Here is a 26,257-nt window from a genome sequence, read left to right as displayed (position 1 = left end):
TCCACTGAGAGGAAGTATTTATTTGTAACATAAAATACACAATTTTGTGACTATCCCAAATTGTACACAATACTTTTTTTGGGCAGCTATATACTAATCTGCATCAAGACTAAAATATGTATCTGAAATAATTTCACAAAGTTTTATAAAGAAAAATTATAAAAAGTATGCTGCTATTTTAAGTTATATTCACTTTTAGTCTCCCCCCTCACCCGCCACAAAGCCCTGCACACACCGTACATTGAAACGTTTTGATGACTTGTGTGTGTGTGTCTGGGAGCAAGCGAGGGGCCGAGGCAGTCGAGACTTGCTGTCGCCTCTCCTTGTGGTTTGCAGAACAGGGAGGAGAGAGAAGCTATATGCAGACAGTGAGCGTGCCTTTCAGTCACAATCTCTCCTATCAGGAGACACGGTCTCAGGAAAACTGAGGACAGCTCAGCCATGGGACACGCGCAGGAACCCCTAGGCTCCGGGCAGCCACTCTCCTGGGCACCCATTCTCCCCATCCCGGTGCTAACTACGCAGTGAGAGCTCTGCCCTTGGCATGCCTGGGGCCGGGCCAGCCGCTCATTTGAAAGTGTGTCACTCCCTGCCTCCGGGGTTGCTGGGACCACCAGGGTTGGCACTCAAGGTGCCTGGGTGACAGGGGCAACTAGGCTTCCTTTCCACCTTTCCCCAACACTCCCATCCTCGGTAAGGGGGTGGGGAGGGGGAGGCGGGGATTTTAATCAAATCTTGAGGACATAAGGGGCTGGTACGTCAGTGCTGGTATCCATGGAGGGGTCAGCCTGGTCATCAGAAGCAGAGACAGTCTACCGCCCGGCATAGAAAAATATTGATAAATCAGTGTACGAAACTAAGCTAGGGCAAAGAGCAGCTTTTACAAAGTCATCTTCCAATAAATATTTACTACAGAGAATATTTTCCTTTAACATTAAAATACTGATAAATTCAGAAGTTAATTTTGTAAAAAAAATATGTTCATTTCCCCACATGTATAAAAATAATGTTTTTAGGGCCATTCCCTCCTGGGTGTGGTCAGGCCCTTCTTTTTGAGGGGAGCTGGGGTGACCTTAAGGCTTGAACCCCAAAGCTATACCTGCCTCCCTCTTTGCCCACCTGCCTGCCACAGCCCATTCCTTCCTTCTGGTGTAAAGCTATGGAAGAAATTTTGGACAAAATTATGCTGAGGACTTTTTGTTTTGCTTTGTTTTTGCAGCTTACCAAACTTCCCAGCAAACCTGGTGACTGCGTTTCCCCAAATTATCCCAATGCTGATACCCAGCACCCTGCCCAGGTGGGCAACACACAGGTCCTGGGTTCAGCCCACACTCTAGCCACCCACTCCCCAAGACACTGGGTGTGGACAGTGAAGGGAAGAGACGTGACCTGCGGTGAGTCAAAGGCACAGGCCCTGATGCAGGCAGAGAGAATTCCAACATCAAGTTAGGCTGAGAAGGGGATACCGAGAAGTCCCGATTCAAAAACAAAAACACAAGTCAACATCTGTAAAAAGCCGTTATCAATGTGCCTTTAGAAAACCTTGCTTGCGCCTCCACCAGCGCAGAGGAGGGCAGGCAGACTGATGGTTGTTCCCGGGGAACAAGGCGACATTCTCAGAGCCCGTGAGCCAGGGCCGGGCAGTTCAATCCGGCCACGACATAAAGGACATCAACACTGTGAGCGCTGGTTATGCGACCCTCGTGTCTTTCCTCACTTCATCAAACGTGTCTGCACATGTGTACACACACAGGAACTAAGTGGCAATTCCATGGGGCGTGGGAGTGAGCGTGGGAGGCAGAGAACAGAAGATGGGCTACCAGTTATTTAGAAAGCCACTACCCACCGCCAAAGCCACAACTTCCCTTGCCCCAGCCACTTTTCCCATCCAGACCCAGGAAAATGGGGCTTGGGGGAGAGGAGGACGGAGGATTGACCTCCTTCATCACAAGGCAGTTTCTATGTTTCAGAAGAAAAGCAGAGACCATCACGGTTATAGATCAATGGCTTGGCAAACACGGTGATACAGAGTCACCAGACGGGAGGTGTTTCCACTTCCCTCTGTCCTTCCCTCACTTGAAGAGCCACGTGTCAGAGCCGCTGGACCTCAAGACACATGGCCCAGGGTTCATGGAACTAACTGCCATTCTGCACAAGGTTAAAACAACCAGAGCCTCTGTTTGTGGCCCCAGTGCTGTAGCTAAACTCTGGACAGCAAGGGGGAAAAGCAGCACAACGTGCAATCTCACACTCACACACACACACTCACACGCCCTTCACTGGTGCCACCATGCACAGAAACACTAAAGTCACAACTAGTATTAACACTTCACATTATGAGTATTGTTTCCAAAGAGAAGCGATTCATGGAATTAAGACATCCACAAAAGTAACTCCTCTGGCGAGCATGAAGAAGCATGAGATGGCGACGGGGCAGGGGGTGGGGCGTCACGACTGCGCGTGGGGGATCCACTGACTGTCCATGGGTCGGCCTAGGAGCTCCTCCACACGCCGCGCCACGTCGATCGTGTCGTCCAGATCGAAGTCACCATCGTTGTCAAGGACGGGGTCGGGGCTTGGGAGGAAAAGAGGAGAGGTTGAAGGAAGGGAGAGGTCAGAGGCCAACAAGGAGCACCAGAAACCACCCTGCACCCCACCAGGTGAGCGGCTCAGGCTGCCTGTACCCTTGGCCCAGGCCTGGCGGGCAGCTAGTAAGGTGACCTGAACCCTGGGGCAGAGTCGGCTGCCAGTCAGTTGGACACAGTGACCCAGACTAAAATGCCCAGCCTACCTAGCCTCAACACGGGCTGCCCACACATACTTAAAACCCATCTGCTTCATACACAGAGCCAGAAAAATCTCCACTTTAGAAGAGTGGAGCAGGTGACATTGCCCAACCCTGTTCGATACTACCAATGCCTGTTGGTCAAATCTCTCCCTCCCACCTGGGCACGTGCCTGAGCCTGCCTGGCCTGGGTAGTCTCAGACCCAGACCAGCCCTGGTGTCCTTGCCCATCAGTCCTCTGGGCACCCAGCCTGAGGCCGGGTGCCCAGTTCCTCCCCATGGAGCCCCAGGAGAACACAACCTACTTCTGTGGGTACATGTTATAGTGAGGCTGGGGGCACACGGCTGGGGAGGGAGCCTGGTCCATGTACGTGGCGCTGCCTCCAGAGTCTGCAGAGGCACTCACAAACCTGTGGGAGGAAGTGGAGCCTTAGCAAGGGGTAGTGGGGAGGGAGCACTTTTGTGTCTTTCTCGAGTGGGGAAGGACAAAGGGCCCACTGAGCCTGGGGCTTTGGCTGTGGGAGCGGGGCCCTGGGTACCAGGTCCCCTCATGACCAAGGCCCAGTTCCCTCCCCAGGGCTGGGCCAGGTATGTGTGTGTGGGGGGGTGAGGAGAGCCAGGTGGAGGCGTAGGGAGGAGGTAAGAGGCCGCAGGAGACCAGCGCTGGACCCGGACACTTACTCAGGGACCACTTGCTTGATCTGCGGCTTCACGTATCCGTCCACTGCTTTAGCTGCCGAGAAGGGAAGATGGGGATGAGAACCAAGTTCTCAAATGAAATGAAGATGCAGTCTCCCTTAACAATTCCGTCTTTTCTTAAGATAAGACACAATCACCTCATTTTATCTTAGGATTTGGTACAAGCGTGTCTTTCATTTTTCTCTCATTTCTTTTGGTCTTACAGTGTGGCAGGCAGGGTCTTAGTTCCCCAACTCAGGATCAAAACCATAACCCTTGCACTGGGAGCATGGAGTCTTTTAATATAATTAATTAATTTTGGCTTAGTTGTGGCATGTGGGATCTAATTCTTTGATCAGGGCTCAAACCTGGGCCCCCTGTATCGGGAATGCAGACTCTTAGCCACTGGAGCACCAGGGAAGTCCCACAAGCACATATTTTAATTCATTAGGAAGACCCAAGAGAGGAGAAGCCTCAATACTGACATTGGAAGCTAAGACAGCTTCCAAGTTGGCTTGGATGTGTTAATACATTCTTCAAACCATAAAAAAGGTAAACTTCAATACAAATCTAAACCAAGCATTAACTGCACACTCACTGTAAAAAGAAAACACATCTTCAAAAGTTTCAAGCTACAGATACAGAAGGACTGGCAACAAAACGAGGACCCACATGGGGAGGTCACAACTGGACAACTTCTCAATCATACAAGGAAGAACGGCGTCACCACTGGAACTCTAGAGAAACAGCCTCGGGAGGCCCTGACTTCCTTATCACTGGAGGTGTTCACATGCAAGGTGGACCAACACTTGCCAGGGGTCATGCGGAAAAATCTAAGTATCAGAAGGGAATTAATCTTACTCAAGGATCCTGGGAGTTACTCTAGCTCTGAGCTTCTACTCTTTTAGGAAATGGAAAGCCACTCGGCCAGGTGTCTGCGTCTTTGTGTGGGTTTCTGTACTTGGGAGTCATGTGATGGCTGTGCCTCCCAGTGGGTGCCGTTTCTGCTGCATGGCTGGTTAGGAAAAAAGCACTGCTGCTGCAGTGCCTCACTCTTCACGGCATCCTCGCTGGGACGTGGTAGGCTAGGGATCACCCAAGGGGTAAGGCAGAGTTACCTTCTCAAAAGGCTGGTTATGGAAATCCAGCTAAGGTCAGTAGTAGGACTGTGACAGTCTGAAGCTGGTGAAGTCCTGTTTCCTGGGTGTGTGAGGAAGGCAACAAGTATGTCTCAACTCTATTAGACAGCGAAGATTCCGCTGAGGTCAGGAGGATGACTCAGTCTAAGAGACTGAACCGCGCCATGGGTCACACATCGCTTGTTATCCTGACCTGCTTCTTCTGGGGCTTCAAATGTCAGTGGCTGCCTTTTCATAATATCTCATGCTTTTTGTGCTTTACTGTCTACAGAGAATTTTACAGAACAGCAGAAAAGATAAGAAACAAAGAAATGCTATAAAAATAACATTAGAAAACCTAGATTAACTGGGCTCATAAAAAGAAGCAGTGGCAGGTTTAATCCAAAATACCACATAAGTCTAAAAATATTTTGGCTTACTTCCCCAGCTAGAAATATAACCAGGTGGGAAGGCATGCTACAGAAGGCAGAATCTCTAAAGGAAAAAGGGCAACAGATTGGGCTATGTAGAAAATACACATCTTTGCACTTCAGCAAAACAAAACCTAAATGTTAAAAGAACCATGATATGAAGAAAAAAATCTCTGCTATATATGATAAAGGCTTTATTTACTATATAAAGATCCTTGCATGTTATTAAGGAAAAAGGAACTCCAAAAGAAAAACGAACAAGGAATTGGAACGTACAGGAAAAATACAAATGGCCAATAATGTGGAGGTTAAGAAGCACAGGCTAGACAGAGCTCAAACCCTGGCTTGGCCTCTTCCTAGCTGTGAGACCACTGACCAGTTACTTCACTCCTCTGGGCCTCAGCTCCTCAAATGAAACCTGGGGATGGGAACAGTAGCTACTGCACAGGCCTGTTCTGAAGATTAAAAGATAAACTATTTGAAACGTGCTCAGAAAAGTGTCTGGTACGCAAGCAAGCATTCGACAAACATTAGCTGCTATTATTACTTCATTTCTTATCACTGTTATTATTGCCATTACATGAAAAGATGTTTTGAGCTTATGAAGAATCAAAGAAATGAAAAATAAGAATTAAGACCTCATGTGTATGCCCTGACATGTAAGATCTCATGTCAGGCTGGCAAACAGGAAGCTGATGAAGAGATTCTATGCCTGGCAGGAGGAGGATGGAGAAACAGACACTCAGACAGGCGTCTGTGGGAGTGGAAACAGCTCCACTTTCGGCAGGGTAATTCTGGAAAGATGTGTCAAAATGCTTGAAAAGCACCTACCACGTGTCTCAAATTCGACTTTAGGAATCTGTCCTAAGGAAACAAGTTGAAAGAGATTGCAGGTACTCGGTTATCTCAATATTAATCATCACAAAAAAACTGTGACCAACTTCAAAGTATCTTAAATAACCAACACAGAATCGCCGCACAATGAAGTCTAGGCTATTGTTAAAACGATGCTGTTAGTTTATATTTACTAGCCTGTAACTCTGCCTGTGATGTATTTTTCAGTGAAAGAGTAATCAGGTCATAAATGATGATGTATGGTATGACCCAAACCCACCACGACCTGGTCCTTCCTGATGCCCTGGCCTCGCCTCCTGCCATTTCTCCCCTGCTCATCCAGTTCCAGCCTCCTGGGTCCTTGTGAGATTTTCTAAACACACCAACTTCACTCCCGTCTCAGAGTCTCTGCTCTTGTTCTCTCGGCCCAGAGCGTTTTCTCTTGAGATCTGTGTGTGGCCTCTCCACTTCACTCAGGTTTACTCTGACGTTGCCTCCTCAGGGAAGCCTTCTCTGACCACCCGAGTCAAGTGCCACCTCCCTTGGACTCCCTATCCCTTCACCTTATTTGTTTTCACAATGGCCATCACTAAATAGATACATTTATTTACTTGTTTATTGTCTTCCTTCTGCTATTAGATTGTAATCCCCACACAGGAAGTACTCAATAAGCCTCTGGTGACTGCATGCAGAAAACCTAGCTATGTGGACTGAAGAACATTTATTATATTGTTTACATGGATGAGGTAAGACTGTTGTGTGATATCTATTTTCTTTTCTATACTTTTCTGGAAATTTTTACAATAAATACATAATACTTTTATGCTCAGAAAGCAATAAAACCATCTCTGTTTTAAAATACAAAATTTTACCTTCCTAATTTTGTTTGATCTAAACTTGTACATTGTAACACAGTGTAGCTGCTAGAAAAACACTACGGTGGTTCCTCAAAAAATTAAACATATGAATTATCATATAAACCAGTCCTTTCCCTTCTGGGAAAATACTCAAAGGAATTAAAAGCCAGGATACAAACAGACACTTGTTCCCTTCAGTTTGGTATTTGGGGCTGGTGGTGGATATGTTTTTTGTTTGACTAATGAAAACAGCCTGGGATTTATATCTGCCCTGCATAAAGCTCAAACAGCAACAACTGAGTATTAATTGTATAGATTTTCATACAGACAGACAGACACAGACACATTCACATCTAAAACAAAGCCCCAAATCACAACAAAACCAAATCAGAATGCGAACATTGTTACCAGTGGCAGGCTCGCATGGAACTGGGGTGTAATACTTGGAGTACACTTCATCTTTGGGCCGGTCAGGAAACACGTAGATAAGGTAACTCAGATCTCCCAGGCGGTCGGCCAGGGACCGGATGGAGAAATCTCTGGTGGTAAAAGGCATCAGATTCCAAAACATTCTTTCCTCTACATCAACAGACAGAATAATCATGGTCTAAATATGACTTCTGAACAGGAAATCTTAAAACCCAAAGAGACTACAAATAAAGCTCTCCATGAAAACTGTCCTAATAAAAATCTCCATTTAAAAATAACCGTGGGTTGTGGATTAAGCAGTTTTAAAAGTCATGGGTAGATAAGCGGGTCACATACCCTACTTCCCTTGAGATCTAATGATCTCAGGCAGTTTCCAGTTCAAAAAATATTCTCTCCCTTCCTACAAGAAACTTGTTGCTGACTCCAGTCCCTGATTCCCTGTACAAAAGCATGTAAGAGAGATAGGAAGTGTGTCCATAGCCAGAGGGTGTGTGAGAGTTATTAAAAGCTATTAAAATCTTTAAGTTACCAAAAACAATTACACTACTCTTGTTTGACTCTGAGGATCAGAGGAAAGAACTAATATTTCTAGATGGAAATGGTCAATAGCCGTAACCCCTTAGCTTAGGATAAAGGGGCAATGAAAACAGCATATTATTTCCACTCTAATGACTCCAAACAACAGAGTAATTCTTTACTGAAATAAGCCCAAGGTTGAATAATAAGAAGGCAAAAAGTTCAAAGGTGAAGCAGCTGAGACTTTGGGCAGGATACTGTATTACAAAGGTAGCCATGTCGGGCTGTCCATTTGTGTTTCTCAAAATTAGTGCTTGTGTTTCCCATAATATTCTACACCAGCTGCAGCTGTGTCATGGTTATACACTTGTGCTTCCCGTAATTAGTACCAGCCCCAAGGAATAATAACAAGTACTCCATGAACTGGTGGTTACAGTATAATAATCTCCCAACGTAAGCACCTAACCAGAGACAAGATGTCCTAAAGAGGGAGAGACACTCACGAGAATCAAACTTCCAAGCAATGGTGATGCCACCGATTTCAGAGTCACTGAACCTCAGCAGGAAGGTCCCGTCTGGCTTGTTGATAAGCAGGTCGTGGGCCTGTTGCTTGTTCACGAAACCCAAGATAGCCCTGGATCATAAAGGCCAAAGGAGCAGAAGCAGAGTGTGATGTTTCAACGCAAGAAGGAAGACCTTACCACTCTACTGCCAACTTAACAAATGACAATTCTCACCCGTCATTCCAATGAGGCTTGAGATGTTTCTTTAGCACTTCCATAACACCGTCAAACCACTGCCAGAAAGTGTAATTCCGTCCGGGTAAATTCTCCTGGTTGGAGAGACAACAGTGAACCCAAGAAGGCAAAAGCCACGCTCAGGGTCTGATTACCTGGATACGCTTTAACTGGACAAATTAAATGGAAAACATCCTCACTGTCAGGATCATACAAATATACACACCTGCCTGAGTTTGACCAAAGGGTCCTACAACCAAAATACAGTGCAGAGAGGAAAAGATGGAAGAAGGGGAAAACCCCACGAAGCAATTACCAACACTCAGTGGGCCTGGCCACACACTTTCCCCTGCATCTGGGCTGACTAGTCCTTTGTTGGTTGTGATTTGTGGCATTTGATGAACAGCAGCAGCATGGCCCAGGAGCTTCTGAGCGCAGGCCTGCTGTGTCCAAGCCTGCCCCTTAACAAGATGCTCCGGCGATGCGTAAATGTGAATTGCATCACATCACACTACGAGGCTGCAGAGAACACTCCATCATCTGGATGTTACTGACAATTATCAGCCAAATGCAGTGATCTGATTCTGCTGGAAGGCAGGAGCCGTACTGCAACGGCAAAGACAGACCACGGGGGCCTCCTGCTTCTGCTAGCAAAGCTCCTCTGATCACCAGCAAACCTCTTAGCCAGCTGGTTGGCACATAACCGTTCAAAAGAGACATACTCGGAGACTATGAAATCTCTGAATTAGGGCACTTAAAATAAGTTGAGTGGGGGTCTAAGTGAATAAATTAAAGTTCAATTTAAAATCAACTTAAATTTCCTTCATCAGCATCCTCTTTCATGGACCAAGGGTTCCATGGGAGCCTGACTTTGTATTACGTATCAAGGAACATCAGAGGGTCAAGGGGACAGAGCCATGGAGCTCTGATCGTCACAAAAGCTTTACTTCTCATGAGTTACATCACTGTTTGCTTTTCTGTTTCCTTTACAAAGGAGAAAACACACTAGCCGCATGCTAGTCCACCCCATTTGCTTAAATATTTAAGCATGTAATTTTGTACATAAGATGTATGAGGCTGTCCATCTGTTCAGAAGCTTCCTAATATCACGGGCACATCACATTAGAGACGCAAGGAGTGAGGGCCTGGTGCAGGGCAGCTCCTGAGGGATCGGGTTTGCAGGGGCTCATCTAACCGCTGCGGATGGCGCGTCCCTCACCCGGTTGAACTGGGACCAGGACACGGACATGCCGTTGTAGTCCTCGAGGTGGCTGCTGCTGCTGTTGAACAGCTTCTGCGCCAGGAACACCAGGTTCTCCTTGGTCAGGCCCCGGTTGCTCTGCACCTCGGCCTTGAATTTCATGTTGAGCGCCTCGCACAGCTGCGGCCACAGGACTTTGTCGGGCACCGCAAACGGCACCCTGCCCTGAGGGGGAGAGAAGCCAGAAACCTTAGGAGCAAACAGTCGCATGATTTATACCCTTGACGCGCAAGCGAAAAACACCAGGGACTGGATGGAGTTACAAACACTTGTCTGGCTGAGCCTGAGTGTCAACTCAAACTTCCTCGGGGTGTGCAGCTTCGTGAAATTCAGAAGGTTCCATCTTATCTTCTTCACACACAGCTTGGAAGGTAACCTCGTGCTTTCTGTGCGGTTCTGTAAGTGAGCTGCTAGATGTCTCGTGTTTCAACGGTCATGAAAAAAAAAAACATGACCAAGGTCTGGCTCTGATACTGGAAATTCAAAGGGAGTCAAGTCTACAAGACTGGTTCTCTAGGTATATCCTTGCTCTTGAATCCTTCTGCCAAGAACGCTAGCTCAAAGTGAAATAACTTGTACGGAAGCGTAGAAACTATGAGCTGACGATTTTACTGAGAAACAGATTAGACTATAAATTTATTAAAAACTGCTTTCATCCCATTCAGGCACAGTATTTCATTTTATTTTGTTATAATTTTGTTGGAAAAGGCAATTCCTTCACATGATATAAAATTCAAAAAGCACAGAAGGGTATACAGTGAAGTCACTTTCCTATCTGTGTCTGCCAGAAATCTAGTTCCTCTCCCCAAAGCATGTAATCTAGTTTACTGTGTAAACTAACAAAGATATTCTATGCCTGTCAGCGAATATGTGTAATTTCTTTAAAATATAAACCCCACACACTCCGCATCTCCTTTTTTTCACTTAATACTTTATCTGGAAGACCTCATATTAGCACATAAAGAAAATTTTCATTTTCTTTTGTGGCTGCTTCATATCTACAGTGTGGAGGAACAATAATCTGTTTAACCAGATCTCCACTGGTGGACATCTGTGTACCATCCTTAAGTCTTTGACTACGGTTACAAGCAAGGCTGCCGTGTTTTCATGTCATTTCACAGACAGGCAAATACATCTGTAGAATAATTCCCACAGGTATGTATTTGTTTTAAAACAGCATAAGGGAGAGGATGTGGAGAGAGGGGAACCCTCCTACAGTGCTGGTGAAAATATAAATTGGTGCAGGCACTATGGAAAACAGTATGGAGGTTCCTTAAGAAAAACTAAAACGAGTTGCCATAAGATCCAGCAATCCCACTCCTGGGTATGTATCGACAGAAAACTCTGATTCAAAAAGATACATGCGCCCCTATGTTCAGAGAAGCACTATTTGCAATAGCCAAGACGTGGACACAACCTAAATGTCCACTGAAAGGTGAAGAGATAACGATGTGGTGGACACATACACTGGAATACTACTCAGCCATTAACAATGATGCCATCTGTAGCAGTATGAATGGACCTAGAGCTCAGCATACTAAGTGAAGTCAGAGAGAGAATGACAAATACCATATGATATTACTTATATGTGGGATCTAAAATATGACACAAACTTGTTTACGAAACACAAACAGACTCACAAAGAAAACAAACTTCAGAAAGGGCAGAGGGAGCTGGAGAGGGATAAATTAGGAGTTTGGGATTAGCAGATACAAGCTACTACATATAAAACAGATAAACAACAAGGTCCTACTGTATAGCACAGGGAACTATATTCAACATCCTGCAATAAACCATCACAGAAAAGAATATGTATGTGTGTGTATATGTGTATATATATATATATATAAACACTTTGCTTCAAGAGTGGGAATACCAGACCACCTTAACTGCCTCCTGAGAAATCTGTATGCAGGTCAAGAAGCAACAGTTAGAACCGGACATGAAACAACAGACTGGTTCCAAACTGGGAAAGGAGTACGCCAAGGCTGTATATTGTCACCATGCTTATTTAACTTATTATATGCAGAGTACATCATGTGAAATGCCAGGCTGGATGAAGCACAAGCTGGAATCAAGATTGCCGGGAGAAATATCAATAACCTCAGATACTCAGATAATACCATCCTTGTGGCAGAAAGTGAAGAGGAACAAAAGAGCCTCTTGATGAAAGTAAAAGAGGAGAGTGAAAAAGTTGGCTTAAAATTCAACATTCAAAAAACTTAAGAACATGGCATCCAGTCCCATCACTTCACAGCAAATAGATGGGGAAATAATGGAAACAGTGACAGATTTTATTTTCTTGGGCCCCAAAATCACTGTAGATGGTGACTGCAGCCATGAAATTAAAAGATGCTTGCTCCTTGGAAGAAAAGCTATGACAAACCTAGACAGCATATTAAAAAGTAGAGACATTACTTTGCCAACAAAGGTCTGTCCAGTCAAAGCTATGGTTTTTCCAGTAGTCATATATGGATGTGAGAGTTGGACCATAAAGAAAGCTAAGGACCGAAAAACTGATGCTTTTGAATTGTGGTGATGGAGAAGACTCTTGAGAGTCCCTTTGACTGCAAGGAGATCCAACCAGTCAATCCTAAAGGAAATCAGCCCTGAATATTCATTGGAAGCTGAAATTCCAATACTTTGGCCACCTGATGCAAAGAACTGACTCACTGGAAAAGACCCTGATGCTGGGAAAGATTGAAGGCAGGAGAAGGGGAAGACAGAGGATGAAATAGTTGGATGGCATCACCGACTCGACAGACATGAGTTTGAGCAATTTCCAGGAGTTGGTGATGGACACGGAAGCCTGGCATGCTGCAGTTCATGGGGTTACAAACAGTCGGATACGACTGAGCGACTGAACTGACTGAACACTTTGCTATACATCAGAAACTAACACAACAACTGTAAATCAACTATACTTCAATAAATTAAAAACAAATACAGTAAGATGTATACTAGTTATTAACATAACTGAAAATGTTAAAAATGCTTATTTATTTAGATAAGATGCTTCAGGAATGACATATGGCAGGAGATGCCAGAGTTACACAAGGAGTGAGATTTGGGGACAGGCAGGGAGGGAGAAGAGAACAGACGTGGCAATCCTATCCAGGAGGATCATCAGGACAAATGGAGGCAGATTTTTTTTTAAATTTTTATTTGTTTGTGTCGGGTCTTAGTTGCAGCATGTGGGATCTAGTTCTCTGACCAGGGATCAAACCCAGGCCCCCTGCAGTGGGAGCACAGAGTCTCAGCTGCTGGACCACCAGGGAAGTCCCCAAGATATTTTTTAAATTTTTCAATTTTTCCTTGTCTTTTGATTCTCAGTTAATCAAATTCTCTCATATATATATACATTTCTATTCATATATTTATTTATTAAAAAGTCTAGTCAGTTGGTGAACAGTTATCTTCTTGTTTTAATTGATTGCTCCTCTCAAATCCTCTCTTGGATCAATCAAATCCAAGAGAAGACTTTATCAAATTGATCAAATGGATTTGTTCAAATCAAATCCTCTCTTCAAGCTCCTTAGGTATATATTTTTTAAAAGCACCTCAAACGCAGGGTTCATAGCACAAGCATGGCAGAATTTCTGCTGAAAATCTCATCCCTGCAGCAAAAATATTGTTCTCTAAAGAGCCCTGTTGAAAATGCCAAGTCAGACTCTTCACGTTAAGAGCCACTAGAGGAGGACATACTTTTCTGTCCCAAATAACAAGTATAACCTTTCCTCAGGTTCTTTGGACCAATTTCTACTGGAATTATGCACCACACAGAACTCTGTCTACTGACATGTTTTGAAAATGATCAAGCCAGCCACACACGAGTGGTACCCAGACAGTACTGAGGCGATACATCCGCGATCACACTCACTCCTTTACACACAGCATCTCATTCTTCCTGAGACTCGGTATGAGTCATAGAGCCAAAATTTGGAAAAGACATGAAATGTCAGCCTCAGTCACTGGAGGGACGATGACAGGAAGCAATTTCTAACAGAAAGTGACTTCCTGATAAAGTGCACAATCACCAGAAGAAGTTGGGGACTCCCAAACTCCATGCATGGTTTAACCCAGGATTCAAAATAATCTTTACAGGGTACTGATTATGTGACAAGCACTTTGTGGATGAATCTTCCAAACACCACTCCAGAGCATTACTCTCTTTGTGTTGCAGACACTCATGGGAAGCTTAGACTCGGAGAGAGAGGTCAAGTGAATTTCCTGTGGTCAGAGTGAGGAAATGGTGGGGCCTGAGTTGAAACCCTGGCCATTCTTCCAGCGCCTGCTCATTCTACTTTCTACATGCTCTCCATTCTGCCTCCTAAGGAACACAGCATTTTTTTCTAAGCCTTTTGGTGGGGATAAAGAGACTGAAAGGGACTCAGGACACCAGTGTCAAGGTCTTGAGACCTTCAGGCCCAAGGAATGCACTCACAGGCTCTGCAAAAGCGTTGTCCCAAAGAACGGTGGCCGTTGCATTGTTATCCTGGCTGCCGTGAACAATCACCACCACTGGGAGAGACAGGGTCTGAAAGAGACACGGGGGAGGGCTGAGAGTCCACAGCCACATGCTCTGTCTGCCCTTCTCTCCTTTTGTTCCCATCACGACACATGCATCCTCTCTCCAAGTTTCAGTAAATGTCACCCTCAAACACAGAATAGGAACGGCTCCAGGAACAACAAGACGTCACATTTGCACAGTCTTAGAAATTTAAGGTATTTTAGCAGAGATATTTCTGCATGACATTTTGAGAGTTAGATATTTTTTAGATATTTCTGAAGTATGGAGTAAGTTTCTCGAAGTTAGAGAACAGATAGAAAAGAGAAAGAAGATGGAGACATCTCCGGGAAAAAAATAGCAAGAAACGAATGTCTAAAATTTGACAATAAGTGTGCTCAAACCCATCCTGAGTGGTGTTTCCCTGGGTTCACTTCTACCCATAATCCTAGCTATTCCATTTCATTATCATTTGTTCAAGTCTTAAGAGAATCTAGGAGACAGAGTCCTAAGGATGAGGTCTCCTCACTTTCTCTCCATCAGTAAGCACAAGCAGGCACACCGGACACCAACACAATGGGAGTAAACTTCCAAAACAAAAATTAAAAGATATTCCGAGATCAAAACAATTCTTCTGGGATGTAAGGTACACACACACACACACCTTGACTTGAAATACCAGCTCGTTTCCACCAACACTGAACTGTGATTCAAACAGGATGGTAAATTTTTCTTCTGTCACCGACTCCGCTCCACGTCGGTCAGATCTCTTAATTCGTTTCAGGGACTGCCAAGGAGAAAGATGAGAGGATAAAGCCCTCAAGCCACTAGAGGGAAAGCCTATTCTTCCTCTTCTCCCATCCTCACCATGTTCCTGAAGTGGGCGCTGAGGGTGCCTGTGGCCTGGTGATACTCCATCACACAGCAGTTGTTCAGGATCTCCCCGCTGTAATCACTGCAAGCGAGAGGCAGACTCAACTCTACACCCATACAGAGTCTCGGCACACATGAGGCAGCAAATATATTGGGGGTGGGAGCAAATAAAGGAGACTGTCAAACATTTGAGTCATTTAAGAGGAAATGGGGGCTCCGTTGCATAAATGATATAAGAAGTAAACATACATAAAACACATAAGAAGTTTCCTTAGACATATGCCTACTACATCAGAGTTTCTTTACACAAGAACAGCCTTATTCCTTCTCTGAGAGCTGCTGCTGCTGCTAAGTCACTTCAGTCATGTCCGACTCTGTGCAACCCCATAGACAGCAGCCCACCAGGCTCCCCCATCCCTGGGATTCTCCAGGCAAGAACACTGGAGTGGGTTGCCATCTCCTTCTCCAATGCATGAAAGTGATAAGTGAAAGGGAAGGCGCTCAGTCGTATCCAACTCTTAATGACCCCATGGACTGCAGTCTACCAGGCTCCTTCGTTCATAGGATTCTCCAGGCAAGAGTACTGGAGTGGGGTGCCATTGCCTTCTCCGTCTCTGAGAGCTAGGAGAGGCCAGAGAGTTAGTGGCGTTCCTACACAGGAAGGGCCAGGCCTAGACTTGCCAGGAGGTGGGATCCCTTTCCTTCTGTTTCCAGGGCAACGTACTTGCGGGTGTTCTCGTTCTTGAGCAGTGACTTGGCCTGTTGCTCGCTGATGATGGTGGCCTTCACCTGCGGCGGGTTCATGTGCACGTTCAGCTTCCCGCCCACCAGCAGGCGCACGGTGGCCGCGAACTTGGTCTGGGTCTTCAGGACCTGAGGGGGCTGCTTCTCGATGATGAATGTGCTGCGGGGACAGGAGAGACTTCAGGGGACAGGACTCGGGCCCCACCTTCCACGTGGGGAGGCTGCTGTGCACCAGGCTGAGCAGGTGAAGGGAGGGCTTGGGGCACAGTCCACCCTCTCTGGGGGCCACAGTGAGTCAGGGGAGCTGGCAGGAAGGGAGGGAGGCAGTGAAAGGAACTCAGCAGCTGAAATGAGCTGCAGGAGACAAACACCTGTGTAGTGTCCACGAGAAATACTGGGCGAGGTCGACAGCAAGAGGCCATAGCAACAAGGGATGGAGAGGGATGGGATGAGGGTGTGAGGCAGAAACTGAAGGATTTAAGCCAGAGCTCCCCATCTACAAAGACCCTGCTGCCCACCCCCACCCCCCGCCACCCAGAGCAACCAGATGGGAGCGGGGCGTGGCCAGGAGTCACCTGGTCACCAGGGCTGAGATGATGTCGGTGATGGTGGCGTTGACCTCAACCAGCATCTCCTCCACGGGGCCAGGGATGGGCAGCTGCTGGCAGAGGTGCTCGGCTCTGCGGATCTGCTGCCGGTTCTGCCAGATGATCTCCGCCAACTTCTCACACCTGAACGCGAGCCCCAGGGCCCAAGGGAAGGACACTGGCTTCACCCCCGTCCTCCAGGCCAGAAGCTGGCAGGTGCCCAGGCGGGGACCAGGCCCACACCCAGCTCCACCCCCAGGAAGGCCTGGCGCCCGAGCCACCTCGCCTGTTCCCTGGGCACAGCAGAGATGCCCTGCCTTCCAGAAACCCAGAGAAACACCCAGGAGGAGCAACGCTGACTGGGGTCCAACCAGCCTGAGTGTCACTTTGCCACCTGGCCCCATCCCAGCATCCAAGCCAGTGATGCCCCTCCTAGGGGAGGGGGTACAGGAAAGGACACCAGCATCCGCATCAAACCAGACCACTCGTGGGATAAGACCCGTGCCCAGACAGAGGGAGCCAGCTGCTCATGTAGACATGGGCGCCAACAGCAGCTGGCAGCACCACCCTGAGCCCCTGCTGCCTGCCCCTCCCTGTCCCCCACCCCTGGTACCAGGACTGTAGCACATCCAGGCTGCCCTCGGGGGGCCCTCCGTTCCCCGCCAGCTGCTGCCGCCGCTTCCATTGGATCAGCTCGTCATCCAGGATGATGGTCTGCTGCTTCCGCAGCAGCTGCAGGGTCTTCTGGTGCTTCTCAGCCAGCTCCTGAGGGTCGGGCGGTGGCTCAGCGGGCCTTCTGGGCTCCCAGAACAGCCCTGCAGGGCCTCCTCCTCCCAGACCGACTCTGCCCCTCAGGTCCCACGAGGAAGAAGGCCCTGGCCTCCTGCCCCACTGGGTCCTGCTCTCCTCCTGGCTCTCTGCCTCCCTCAGGGTCCCCAGGACAGCTCGGGCCGTCACCGCCCCCGCAGAGGGGAGGGACGCTGAGCCCACTCACCACGCGGTACTGCTGCAGCGTCTGGGCCTCGCGCTGCAGCCAGGCCTCCAGGGACACCTGCTTCTGCTGGAGGGCCGTCTCCCGGCTCAGTCGCTCCTGGGGGTTCAGCTGGGCCAGCTGGGCAAACTGAGCTGGAGGAGGGGACAGGACACCATGACCATGACCTCCCCGGTCCAGCCAGGAGCCCATCTGTTCTGGAGGCAAGACCCTCGAGGGGACATGTCTGACCAGCAGCCAGTCAGGTTCCACAGCAACGGGGCCCAGAGATGAGAAGGCTCTGGCCCCTGTGCCCTGACTCTGAGCTCCCCTCGCGGAGTGGGGAGATGGAAGCCTGGGGACAGCTGAGGAGGAGCCTGCCCTGGCCGACCCCCATCAGCTCTCCTCACTCCATGCAGGGTCTGGCTTGGAGCCACCATGTCTGGTCTGAAGTGAACCCCGCCATTCACCAGGTGGGTGAACCCAGTCAAGTCACCCTGCTCTCCTATGCCTCAGTTTCTCCATCTGTAAAAGGGGGGCATCATGAGGCATCTGCCTCAGCGGCTGCTGGGAGGTTAAATAAGTGATGAGACAGAAAATGCTCAGGAAGCTGCCTGGCACCATTGGCCCCAGAGGGAAGTCAGTCATGGCTAATGGGTCACATGAGGGGATGAAAGGCAGACGGAGCAGCTCTCAGCCCCAGCCTCACGGGCACAGCCTCGTCAGAAGGCTCTGCTCCGCGGGCTCTGTCCTGTCTCCCAGGCTCAGCAGCCTCTCCTCAGGGAAGGGGGTTTCTTCAGGCGGTGAAGGTCCCTAACATGCTTATCCAGGTTGGTCCCTGTGAGCTCAGCTGACCAACCAGAAGAGAGACACAGAGAGAGTTGGGGCCACTGGGGCCACGAAAGCAGTGAGATTCTCTCAGGAGAGTGAGGCAGTTTCTCTCCACACCAGCTCTCAGGCAGCTCATCAATGGCAGAATATGTAACCAGGCCTCACTGACTCCCTCTGCAAACAACCTGTGATGAAATACTTAAGACACAGGAAGTAGAGAGGATGATACAAGGAACACCTGTGTATCAAGAAACCGCTTAAGAAATCAAGCACTTCCGTGGTGAAGCACCTGTACCCCTCCCCTGCTGGTAACCCCATCCCTCCCTCCACAGGTAACCACTGTCCCCAGTGCTGGCATCCGACCCTCGCCAATGGCCTTTCTGAACATCTCAGGGGCCTCACTGGGGCTGAGTCCAGAAGACATGAGCGTCAGTCACAAGTCTTGGTCAAGCTCCTGGCAGGCCTCTGAGGGCCATGTCACACGGCCGAGACCCTGTCCTATGGACACACAAGGCTGGGACAGAATAAAGCAACTCTATTCAAGAGAACTTAGAAATATGGCTCCATTCTGACTGCAGGGGACTGAGCAGGCAAGGAACAGAGCAGAACAATCTGGACAGCCACTCGGAATCCTGCCACCCACAGGGAGACAGTGATAATCCCAACACTGGGACCTGGCTTCCTTATGCAAAGTGACCCACTTAAGTCTCTCCTGGCAAATTGCAGAAGCTTCTGGGAAGGACGCCAGGAGACGTGAGGCAATTGTCTGCTCCACTGGAGGGAGCTGAGACTGCCCTCACACAAACAGATCAGTCATCTGTGTTTCTGATGTGCGCACTTGATAAATGAGACTGAACTGACATTGCAGGATGGGGACAAACCCCACCTCACAAGTAGGAAACAGAAAGCCCAAGAACAGGATCATCCATTCTGTCAGCCAGTCAATGGCCTTGGGTAGAAATAAGAGCCTGAAATTTCCTAATTTAGGAGGGGGTCAGTCTGCTATGGATGCAGATGGGAGGAAGACATGCCAGGGTCATCCTCTATCATTCACTCAACACCAGCTCTAACTTGGGCTGTGCCGGCCTCAGAGTCCCTTGAATTATAAGGAGATCCAACCAGTCAATCCTAAAGGAAATCAACCCTGAATATTCATTGCAAGGACTGATGCTGAAGCTGAAGGTCCAACACTCTGGCCACCTGTTGCGAAAAGCCAACTCATTGGAAAAGACTCTGATGGTGGGAAAGATTGAGGGCAGGAGGAGAAGGGGACGACAGAGGATGAGATGGTTGGATGGCATCACCAACTCGATGGACATGAGTTTGAGCAAGCTCCGAGAGTTGGTGATGGACAGGGAAGCTTGGCGTGCTGCAGTCCACAAAGTCCCAAAGAGCTGGACGAGACTTGGTGACTATGACACCACCACCACCAACAACAACAAATCTTAGGGTACAGAGATAAAAGACTGTTCCCTCTCAACAAATTTATATTCTTCCGCAGAAGACAGAAAGAATAAGTGGTGTTAATACAGTTCTAAGACGGAGCCCACAGGCATGGCAGTAGAGAAGGGCGTGGCATGTGCAGGCACATGTTTCATGGCTGGCTGGCTGAGCTGAAGCGTCTCTGAGGTTTTGAGCAGGGCACGTAACCAGGGAGAGCAAACTACAGGGCCACTTCATTTTGTCCTGGTGCAATATATTGTACTTCACAGATACTGTGTTCTTTTTTAAATATAAATTGAATGCTTGCAGCAACCTTGTGGCAAGCAAGCAACCCAATTGATGCTGTTTTTTTCCAACAGCATTGGCTCATTTCTTGTCTCTGTGTCACATTTTGGTAATCCTTGCACTATTTCAGAGTTTTTCATTATTACTATATTTGCTATGGTGATCTGTGACCAGTGATCTTTGATGTTACTACTACAATTCACTGAAGGTTAGGCTCATTAGCATTTTTAAAATTAAGGTATGTACATTTTTTTGCACACTTACTGGACTACAGGGTAGTATAAACATATATATGCTGGGAAACCAAAACACTCATGTGAATTGCTTTACTGCAATATTTACTTTATTGTAGTGGTCTGGAACCAAACCCTTGGCATCCCCCAAGCACCCCTCAATTAAAGTCACACTGCCAAACTCTGAAGGGTCAATAGGGGGTGCTGGTGGGGCTCCACACCTCCCAGACTGATTCTGACCAAGGCACCAGCAGGATTTACCCGAGGTAGGGGCTCCTCTGTCTACAGGGCTAACTGAGATGCAGTAGTTGCTCTGCCCCAGGACAGCCTGTCTGAATAACTGAACAAAACAATACTAAAAGGCTGCAGAACACAGCTCTCTGTCCCTAATACTCTCCCTGTTCAGAAAATTTACCATTTCAATAAAGCACCACTTTGAAAATGCCTGCCGCGTACAAAGTGCATCTGATACTGCTTCCTTAGTTTGTGTGCCCCTCCCACAAGAGGAAATGCCTTTCCTCACAGACCAGCAGCTCCTTGGGTGTGGGGGGGCCAGAGTGAGATCCCACCTTCTCTCCCAGGACCAGTGCCTGGATTTGTCCCTTCCAAAGCCTCAACCTCCGGCGCTGCCTTCAACGCAAAGGATTCTCTGCTACCTCAGAGAGAGGAAAACGCCTCTAAATGGAGAACTGGTTCTCTTCTAAGCCAACCAGCTTCTTGCCAGTCCTCACTCTGGTCCTCCAGACACGCACCACCCTCCCACACCAGGCTCACCCTGGATCCTCAGGCTCTCCTGATACTGGATGATAAAGTACTCTTGAGTCTGCTGCAGCTTTTTCAGCTCATTCTCTGTGTCCTGCGTGACCAATCGCAGCTCCTCAAATGTCTGGTTGATCTGAAGGTGTTTCTGGGACATGGCATCGGCGAGACTTCCAGCTGGAGAAGTACCCTGGAGACAGAGCAGAGAGACAGAGAGGGTGGCAGTGAGCCGGGCAGAGAGGATGGGAGGAAGCCTCAGGCCTTAGTCCCAGAGAAAGGGCAATGCTTGCACTATAACTGGGCCGAGATGCCAAAGGCTAAATTTTGAGTCAGAGAACTGCAAATGATATTTGTGAGAGTTGGGGCAGAGTGGGAAGAAGAGGAGCAACAGGAGGGCTGGCAGACTGTGGCACCTTCATAAAGCGCTGCAGAAAGGCTCTGCCCTACACACAGGAGACATCTGAGTTCTCTTTGGAGACCAGAACTCAACGTGTCTCAGGGGTTTTCCTGCTAATAATGATGACCCCTCATTTCAGAGTCATTCACTGGACGCCAACCGTGCCAGGTGCTGGCAGCACAGTGGGGGACACGGCTGTGTGAACACATGTCATCTGTGTCCTCCCTCAAGACCTCGTGACTGGGCAAAGAGCGTGAATTGTTCAGGGGCGGTGTCCTGGAGACCCCAAGTGAGGTGATGGGCGAGGCATCAACAAGCGCTGTGTGGATCGAGTCATCAGCCTGGCCTGGGTGGGTCTACTCCTTCAACACCGGGTTGAGGGGGGCTGAGAAGGGGCTGTTCTTAAGCAATCTCACCTGAATATAAGCGTGTGTGTGTGAGTCGCTCAGCTATGTCCAGCTCTTTGTGACCACATGGACTGTAGCCCGCCAGGCTCCTTGGTCCACAGAATTCTCCAGACAAGAACTCTGGAGTGGGTAGCCATTCTCTTCTCCAGGGGATCTTCCCGACCCAGGGATCCAACCCAGGTTTCTCGCACTGTGGGCAGATTCTTTACCAACTGAACCACCAGGGATCCCTGCATATCCCTGCCTCTCCTCAAACACTATTCAATTGGGGTTAAATTGTTTTGCACTTGTTCACATTGTTCTGTGGTTGCGATCTCATCAAGGTTACAAGCCAGTCAAGATCAGAGATCAGTTTTCTATTTCCTTTGCGCTCTTAGGACAAGGCTCTGTTTATAGACACCAACAGATGCACCCTGAGAGACCCTGACAAAGCGGGGCCAGAACGAGCTGGGCAGGAGAGGACTCCCAAGCCCGCGGGGCACTCACATTGGTGGCTTCTCGGACCAGCCTCTGCTCATTGTACAGAATGTGGCGGATGCAGCGCACCAGCTCCATGGGGCAGCGGTCGTACGTGTTCTGAAAGAATCCAAGAGCAAAAGTCACTTTGTTCTGCTTCACGCTATGGGCAGAACCTCACCGCAGAGCAGAGGGCCAGACCTCAGGATGGAGGAGACGCTTGGCAACACAACCATGAGGATTGCTGCTCTTCCAGTGTGAATGGGGACAAGAAAAGCATGTTGTGGGAAATTCAATTACAAGAGGAAGGTAAAATTATTTTATTTCTTGCATCTTAAATTGCTTAAAGTAAGGGAACCATGCATGGAAACAGAATACATTTTTAAAAGGCCGTATCAGAGGAGAAACTGGACACCACCTTGACTGAGCAACCAAAATTACTGCCACCAAGGAGGACAAGGCGGACTCGGTACACCTCTGGATGTGATACTCTGAGGAGGACACAACATCACTTATTTCCAATTCTGATCAGGGGTGTGTACCCTGAATCTAATCATGAGGAAATGTCATACAAACCCCCAAAAAGGTACATTTTACCTTTAAAAAACAGAGGAGCTGAATTATTTTTAAAATGTCAATGCAATGAAAGACAAAGGGAGACTGACAAATGGTTCCTTAAAGAGACATGATAACTATATGCAATAAGCGATCTTGAACGTGATCCTGGACTAGAGAGGGAGAAAAATGTCCCAAAGGATGTTAGTAAGTCAGCTGGTAACTGTACTGTAACTACATAAGAGAAGGTTCATATGCTTAGAAAATGGACACTGGAGTACTTTAGGGACAAAGGGGCATGATGCATACAACTTTCGAGTGATGAAAAACTGTGTGCACGTCTATGCATGTGTGCACCTGCGCGTGTGTGTGTACATGCATGTGTGCAGAGGGAGAATGTTGTAAAGCAAATGTTAACAATGGTGAGTCTGAGCATATGTTCTTATTAGTATCAATCTTGTAATTGTCTATAAATTTGAAATGGTTTTCAAATAAAAGGTTTAAAAATGGCAGCTACAATCACAAAACCAAACAATAAGAACTTTACACGTGTCACATGTGGCTTGGCAACATGTGAAAGGAGAGAGAGAAAACCTCTGAATGAAGGAAGAGCCCTGCAGGGAAGAGAACGCAGTGTGGCCTGGGGCTCACATGGAGCGTGGCCCCGAACTCATGCCCACCTGGAGCTGCGTGGCGTAGTGCCCCAGCTTGATCTTCAGTAGGAACCCGTCTTCCCCCACTTGGTGCTCTGCCTTCTTCTGCAACTCCTGCACCAGGCCCTCCAGGAGCTGGGTGGCCTTAATGTTCTCCTGTGGATTATCAAGATCTATTGAGTCCCTAGGGGAAAGAAATTACATACATATGTATACATACATGCACACAGCCTGTATAAATGCAGCCTCAATGCACCATACCTTTTCTGGGGCTCAAATGATTTCTTTATAATGCTCACTGCAAATTTTAGGCAACTGTCCAATTCAAACTGACTAGATATCTACATAAATCTATTTCCAATCCACTAGTTACCTTAGTGGAAGGTATAGTATATTTTCTCTTTTTTCTTTGCAGTGGACTGCCCATTCTCCTACTGACTCGCTCTGCTGCTTATGCTATTTGCTTCTAGGAATGAAGGGAAAAGGAAAGTGCTTTGTGTGCTCTGAAGGAAATAAGGACTCTGATAATTTCCTATTTATAGTCACCCCTTCAAGGGTGGAAGGGGGCACAGGGTCAAGAATGCTCTGTGTGTTTTTGCCAGCCTCAACTTGTATGTGTTGCTAATTTCACAGGGAGTATTTCTTAAGTAAAGACAGGTGAGTTAACGGAGTTACTTCTAAGCAGCCCTGGAAATATGATATTAAGACAGATGAAGCCTACAAGTATTCACACAAGGCAGGCATTTGTATCACTAGCTGCAGATTTGGGACATGTAGGCAGTGCTGACTCCTCCAATGAACTAGAAAAATCACTTTACAGGCTTCACAGTAATTCAGAGCCACTTAACCAGTGGCAGGGCTTGGGTGGTCTCCCTCCCTCCCTTCTTCCTCCTCTCTCTTCCTTCCCCCACTCTTCCCCCTCTCCCCATCTCTGACTCTCTTTCTTTTTTTAAACAACTTAATCAACAATTGCTATTGGGCAGTACTAAGTTACTTAACTCTGCTTGCTGAAGAAACCTAACAGCTGTCAGATTGAAATAACATTCATTACTGCTGGTGGGTCTGCAGCCAAACAAGAGATCTGGTGATAGCTAAGCAGCTCTGTCATCTCTACACAGCCCTGAAGTTAGGTAGAAACTAATTTCTAACAGGGGCACAGACAGGTACACCAAAGCACTGGTAACATTACTTCATCAACTAATACGCTCGAATCTGCCCTCTTGAGAAGGCAGTAGAGAAAGCCAAAATTTAAATATGTGTGCTATGTACCAAATATGTCTAAATAAAAGCCTTGAAGGAATGGAGGCAGCCCTGCACCTCTGTTCTGAATGGCAATAATGCTCCTCGTCTGAGGAATCCACTCTTCAAAAGAATATTTTGGAGTATAGTTGCTTTAGAATGGTGTGTTTGTTTCTATCATAGAGCAAAGTGAATCAGCTCTATGTACATATATATCCCCTCTTTTCTGGATTTCTTTACCACTGAGGTCACTACAGATTGCTGAGTAGTGAATCCACTCTTGAGAAGAGCCAATCTCTGAGCAAAACTCATGGTAATCAAGTACTACCAGTTCTCGGACTTTAAAACTTAATTCTTTTCCATAAATGTATACACATATATATATACAGACACACACACACACACTTATATATATTAACTTTCTTAGCTTAAACATGAAGAACTGAAGATGTTTTACTTAAAATCTTTATATTCTTAAACCCCAAACTGAAGAAAATTCAGGTTTTCCTTGACATAAACACAAGTCTTTCAACATTCGTTTGGTAAGAAGACTACATGGGAAATGTACTAAATGAAATTTTAGATCAACAGAAACTTCCTACTAATGTTTTCCTGAGCTCTCCAAATCTTTAAAAGAAAATGAAAATGAAATGGAAAAGCACCAGATGAGGTGCAGTTGACATGCTCACATTCAGTACCTTTTTTTTTCTCACTTAATTGCATGAGGCTGAGATTTTTTTAATTGCCTAGAAAATTGCCTTCCTTTGGTTTTTGGAACAGAAGTCTGCTACTGACACAAGATCGCAATGATTCTGAGGCAACATTACTGATGGGTATACAGCTCGCCTCAGATAGCAGCATTAAGGCTGGTTTCTCCTGTTCTCCTAGCCACGATGATGGAGGCCTGAAGTACCTGGCGAACATGGAAGATCAGCTCGAGACTGGTAACTGGCATGTGCCCAGGCCCTGCTCAGAGCAGCAGACAGCCTGCGGCCTGGCGTGCAACAGCATTGTTGATTATAAGGCTTTGCCGACAGTCTACTGCAATGTACTAATTTTGAAATAATTTAAAAATGATTCCCCCCCGGATATATAAACAGTAATTTGAGAAATCAGAAAAATAAACATGGTTGTTGAATCTGCCATTAAGAGTAATTATTGTTAACATTTTGGTGTATTGTCTTTTAGTCTATATATATATACAAATTACATATAAATTTGAAGACACCAAAGTCATCATTGTTAAACTTGCTAATAATACACTTTATTAAATTTTATGCATATGCAGACCTTATCTGACCTGTTAAATACTAAACTCTGTGGACAACGGCTTCAGTGTTTTCATATGAACTCCACTAACTACAACACTGCTAGGTACTCAGTTCTGTTGACTTTTTAAAAAATTTTATTTTTAATTTGAGGATAATTACTTTACAATATTGTGATGGTTTCTGTCATACATCAATATGAATCAGCCATAAGTATACACATGTCCCCTCCCTCTTAAACCTCCCTCCTTCCTACCTCCCTCCCCATCCCACCCCCTCTAGGATGTCACCGGCTTTGGGTTCCCTTGAGTCATACAACAAATTCCCACTGGCTATCTGTTTTACATATGGTAATGTATATGTTTCAATGTTATTCTCTGAAATCATCCCACCCTCTCCTTCCC

At 47.0% G+C, this 26,257-nt stretch overlaps 1 protein-coding gene across 4 annotated transcripts in view; it reads right to left on the bottom strand.

Moving 5' to 3' along the window:
• The window catches only part of LOC120867075 (signal transducer and activator of transcription 5B), a 65,036-nt gene continuing 38,779 nt past the window's right edge, over positions 1-26,257 (bottom strand). For 2 of the 4 annotated variants that reach the window (XM_040245263.1, XM_040245264.1), the window contains 17 exons: positions 23,374-23,530; positions 22,169-22,258; positions 20,894-21,068; positions 17,352-17,482; positions 16,971-17,122; positions 16,346-16,501; positions 15,751-15,930; positions 15,021-15,108; positions 14,818-14,940; positions 14,091-14,183; positions 9,605-9,811; positions 8,386-8,480; positions 8,152-8,282; positions 7,112-7,282; positions 3,467-3,518; positions 3,091-3,195; positions 1-2,575 (listed from right to left, as the gene is read on the bottom strand). In XM_040245263.1, coding sequence (XP_040101197.1) covers positions 2,449-2,575; positions 3,091-3,195; positions 3,467-3,518; positions 7,112-7,282; positions 8,152-8,282; positions 8,386-8,480; positions 9,605-9,811; positions 14,091-14,183; positions 14,818-14,940; positions 15,021-15,108; positions 15,751-15,930; positions 16,346-16,501; positions 16,971-17,122; positions 17,352-17,482; positions 20,894-21,068; positions 22,169-22,258; positions 23,374-23,530 — 2,233 coding nt within the window. In that variant the 3' untranslated portion in view covers positions 1-2,448. Of the gene's footprint in view, positions 2,576-3,090; positions 3,196-3,466; positions 3,519-7,103; positions 7,283-8,151; positions 8,283-8,385; positions 8,481-9,604; positions 9,812-14,090; positions 14,184-14,817; positions 14,941-15,020; positions 15,109-15,750; positions 15,931-16,345; positions 16,502-16,970; positions 17,123-17,351; positions 17,483-20,893; positions 21,069-22,168; positions 22,259-23,373; positions 23,531-26,257 lie in introns of all 4 variants that reach the window. The other 2 variants (XR_005721804.1, XM_040245265.1) reach the window with 2 other exon arrangements.

Source organism: Oryx dammah, unplaced genomic scaffold (assembly GCF_014754425.2).
Source record: "Oryx dammah isolate SB20612 unplaced genomic scaffold, SCBI_Odam_1.1 HiC_scaffold_8, whole genome shotgun sequence".
Classification (NCBI taxonomy): domain Eukaryota; kingdom Metazoa; phylum Chordata; class Mammalia; order Artiodactyla; family Bovidae; genus Oryx; species Oryx dammah.
This window is presented reverse-complemented; position numbering and strand designations above follow the sequence as displayed.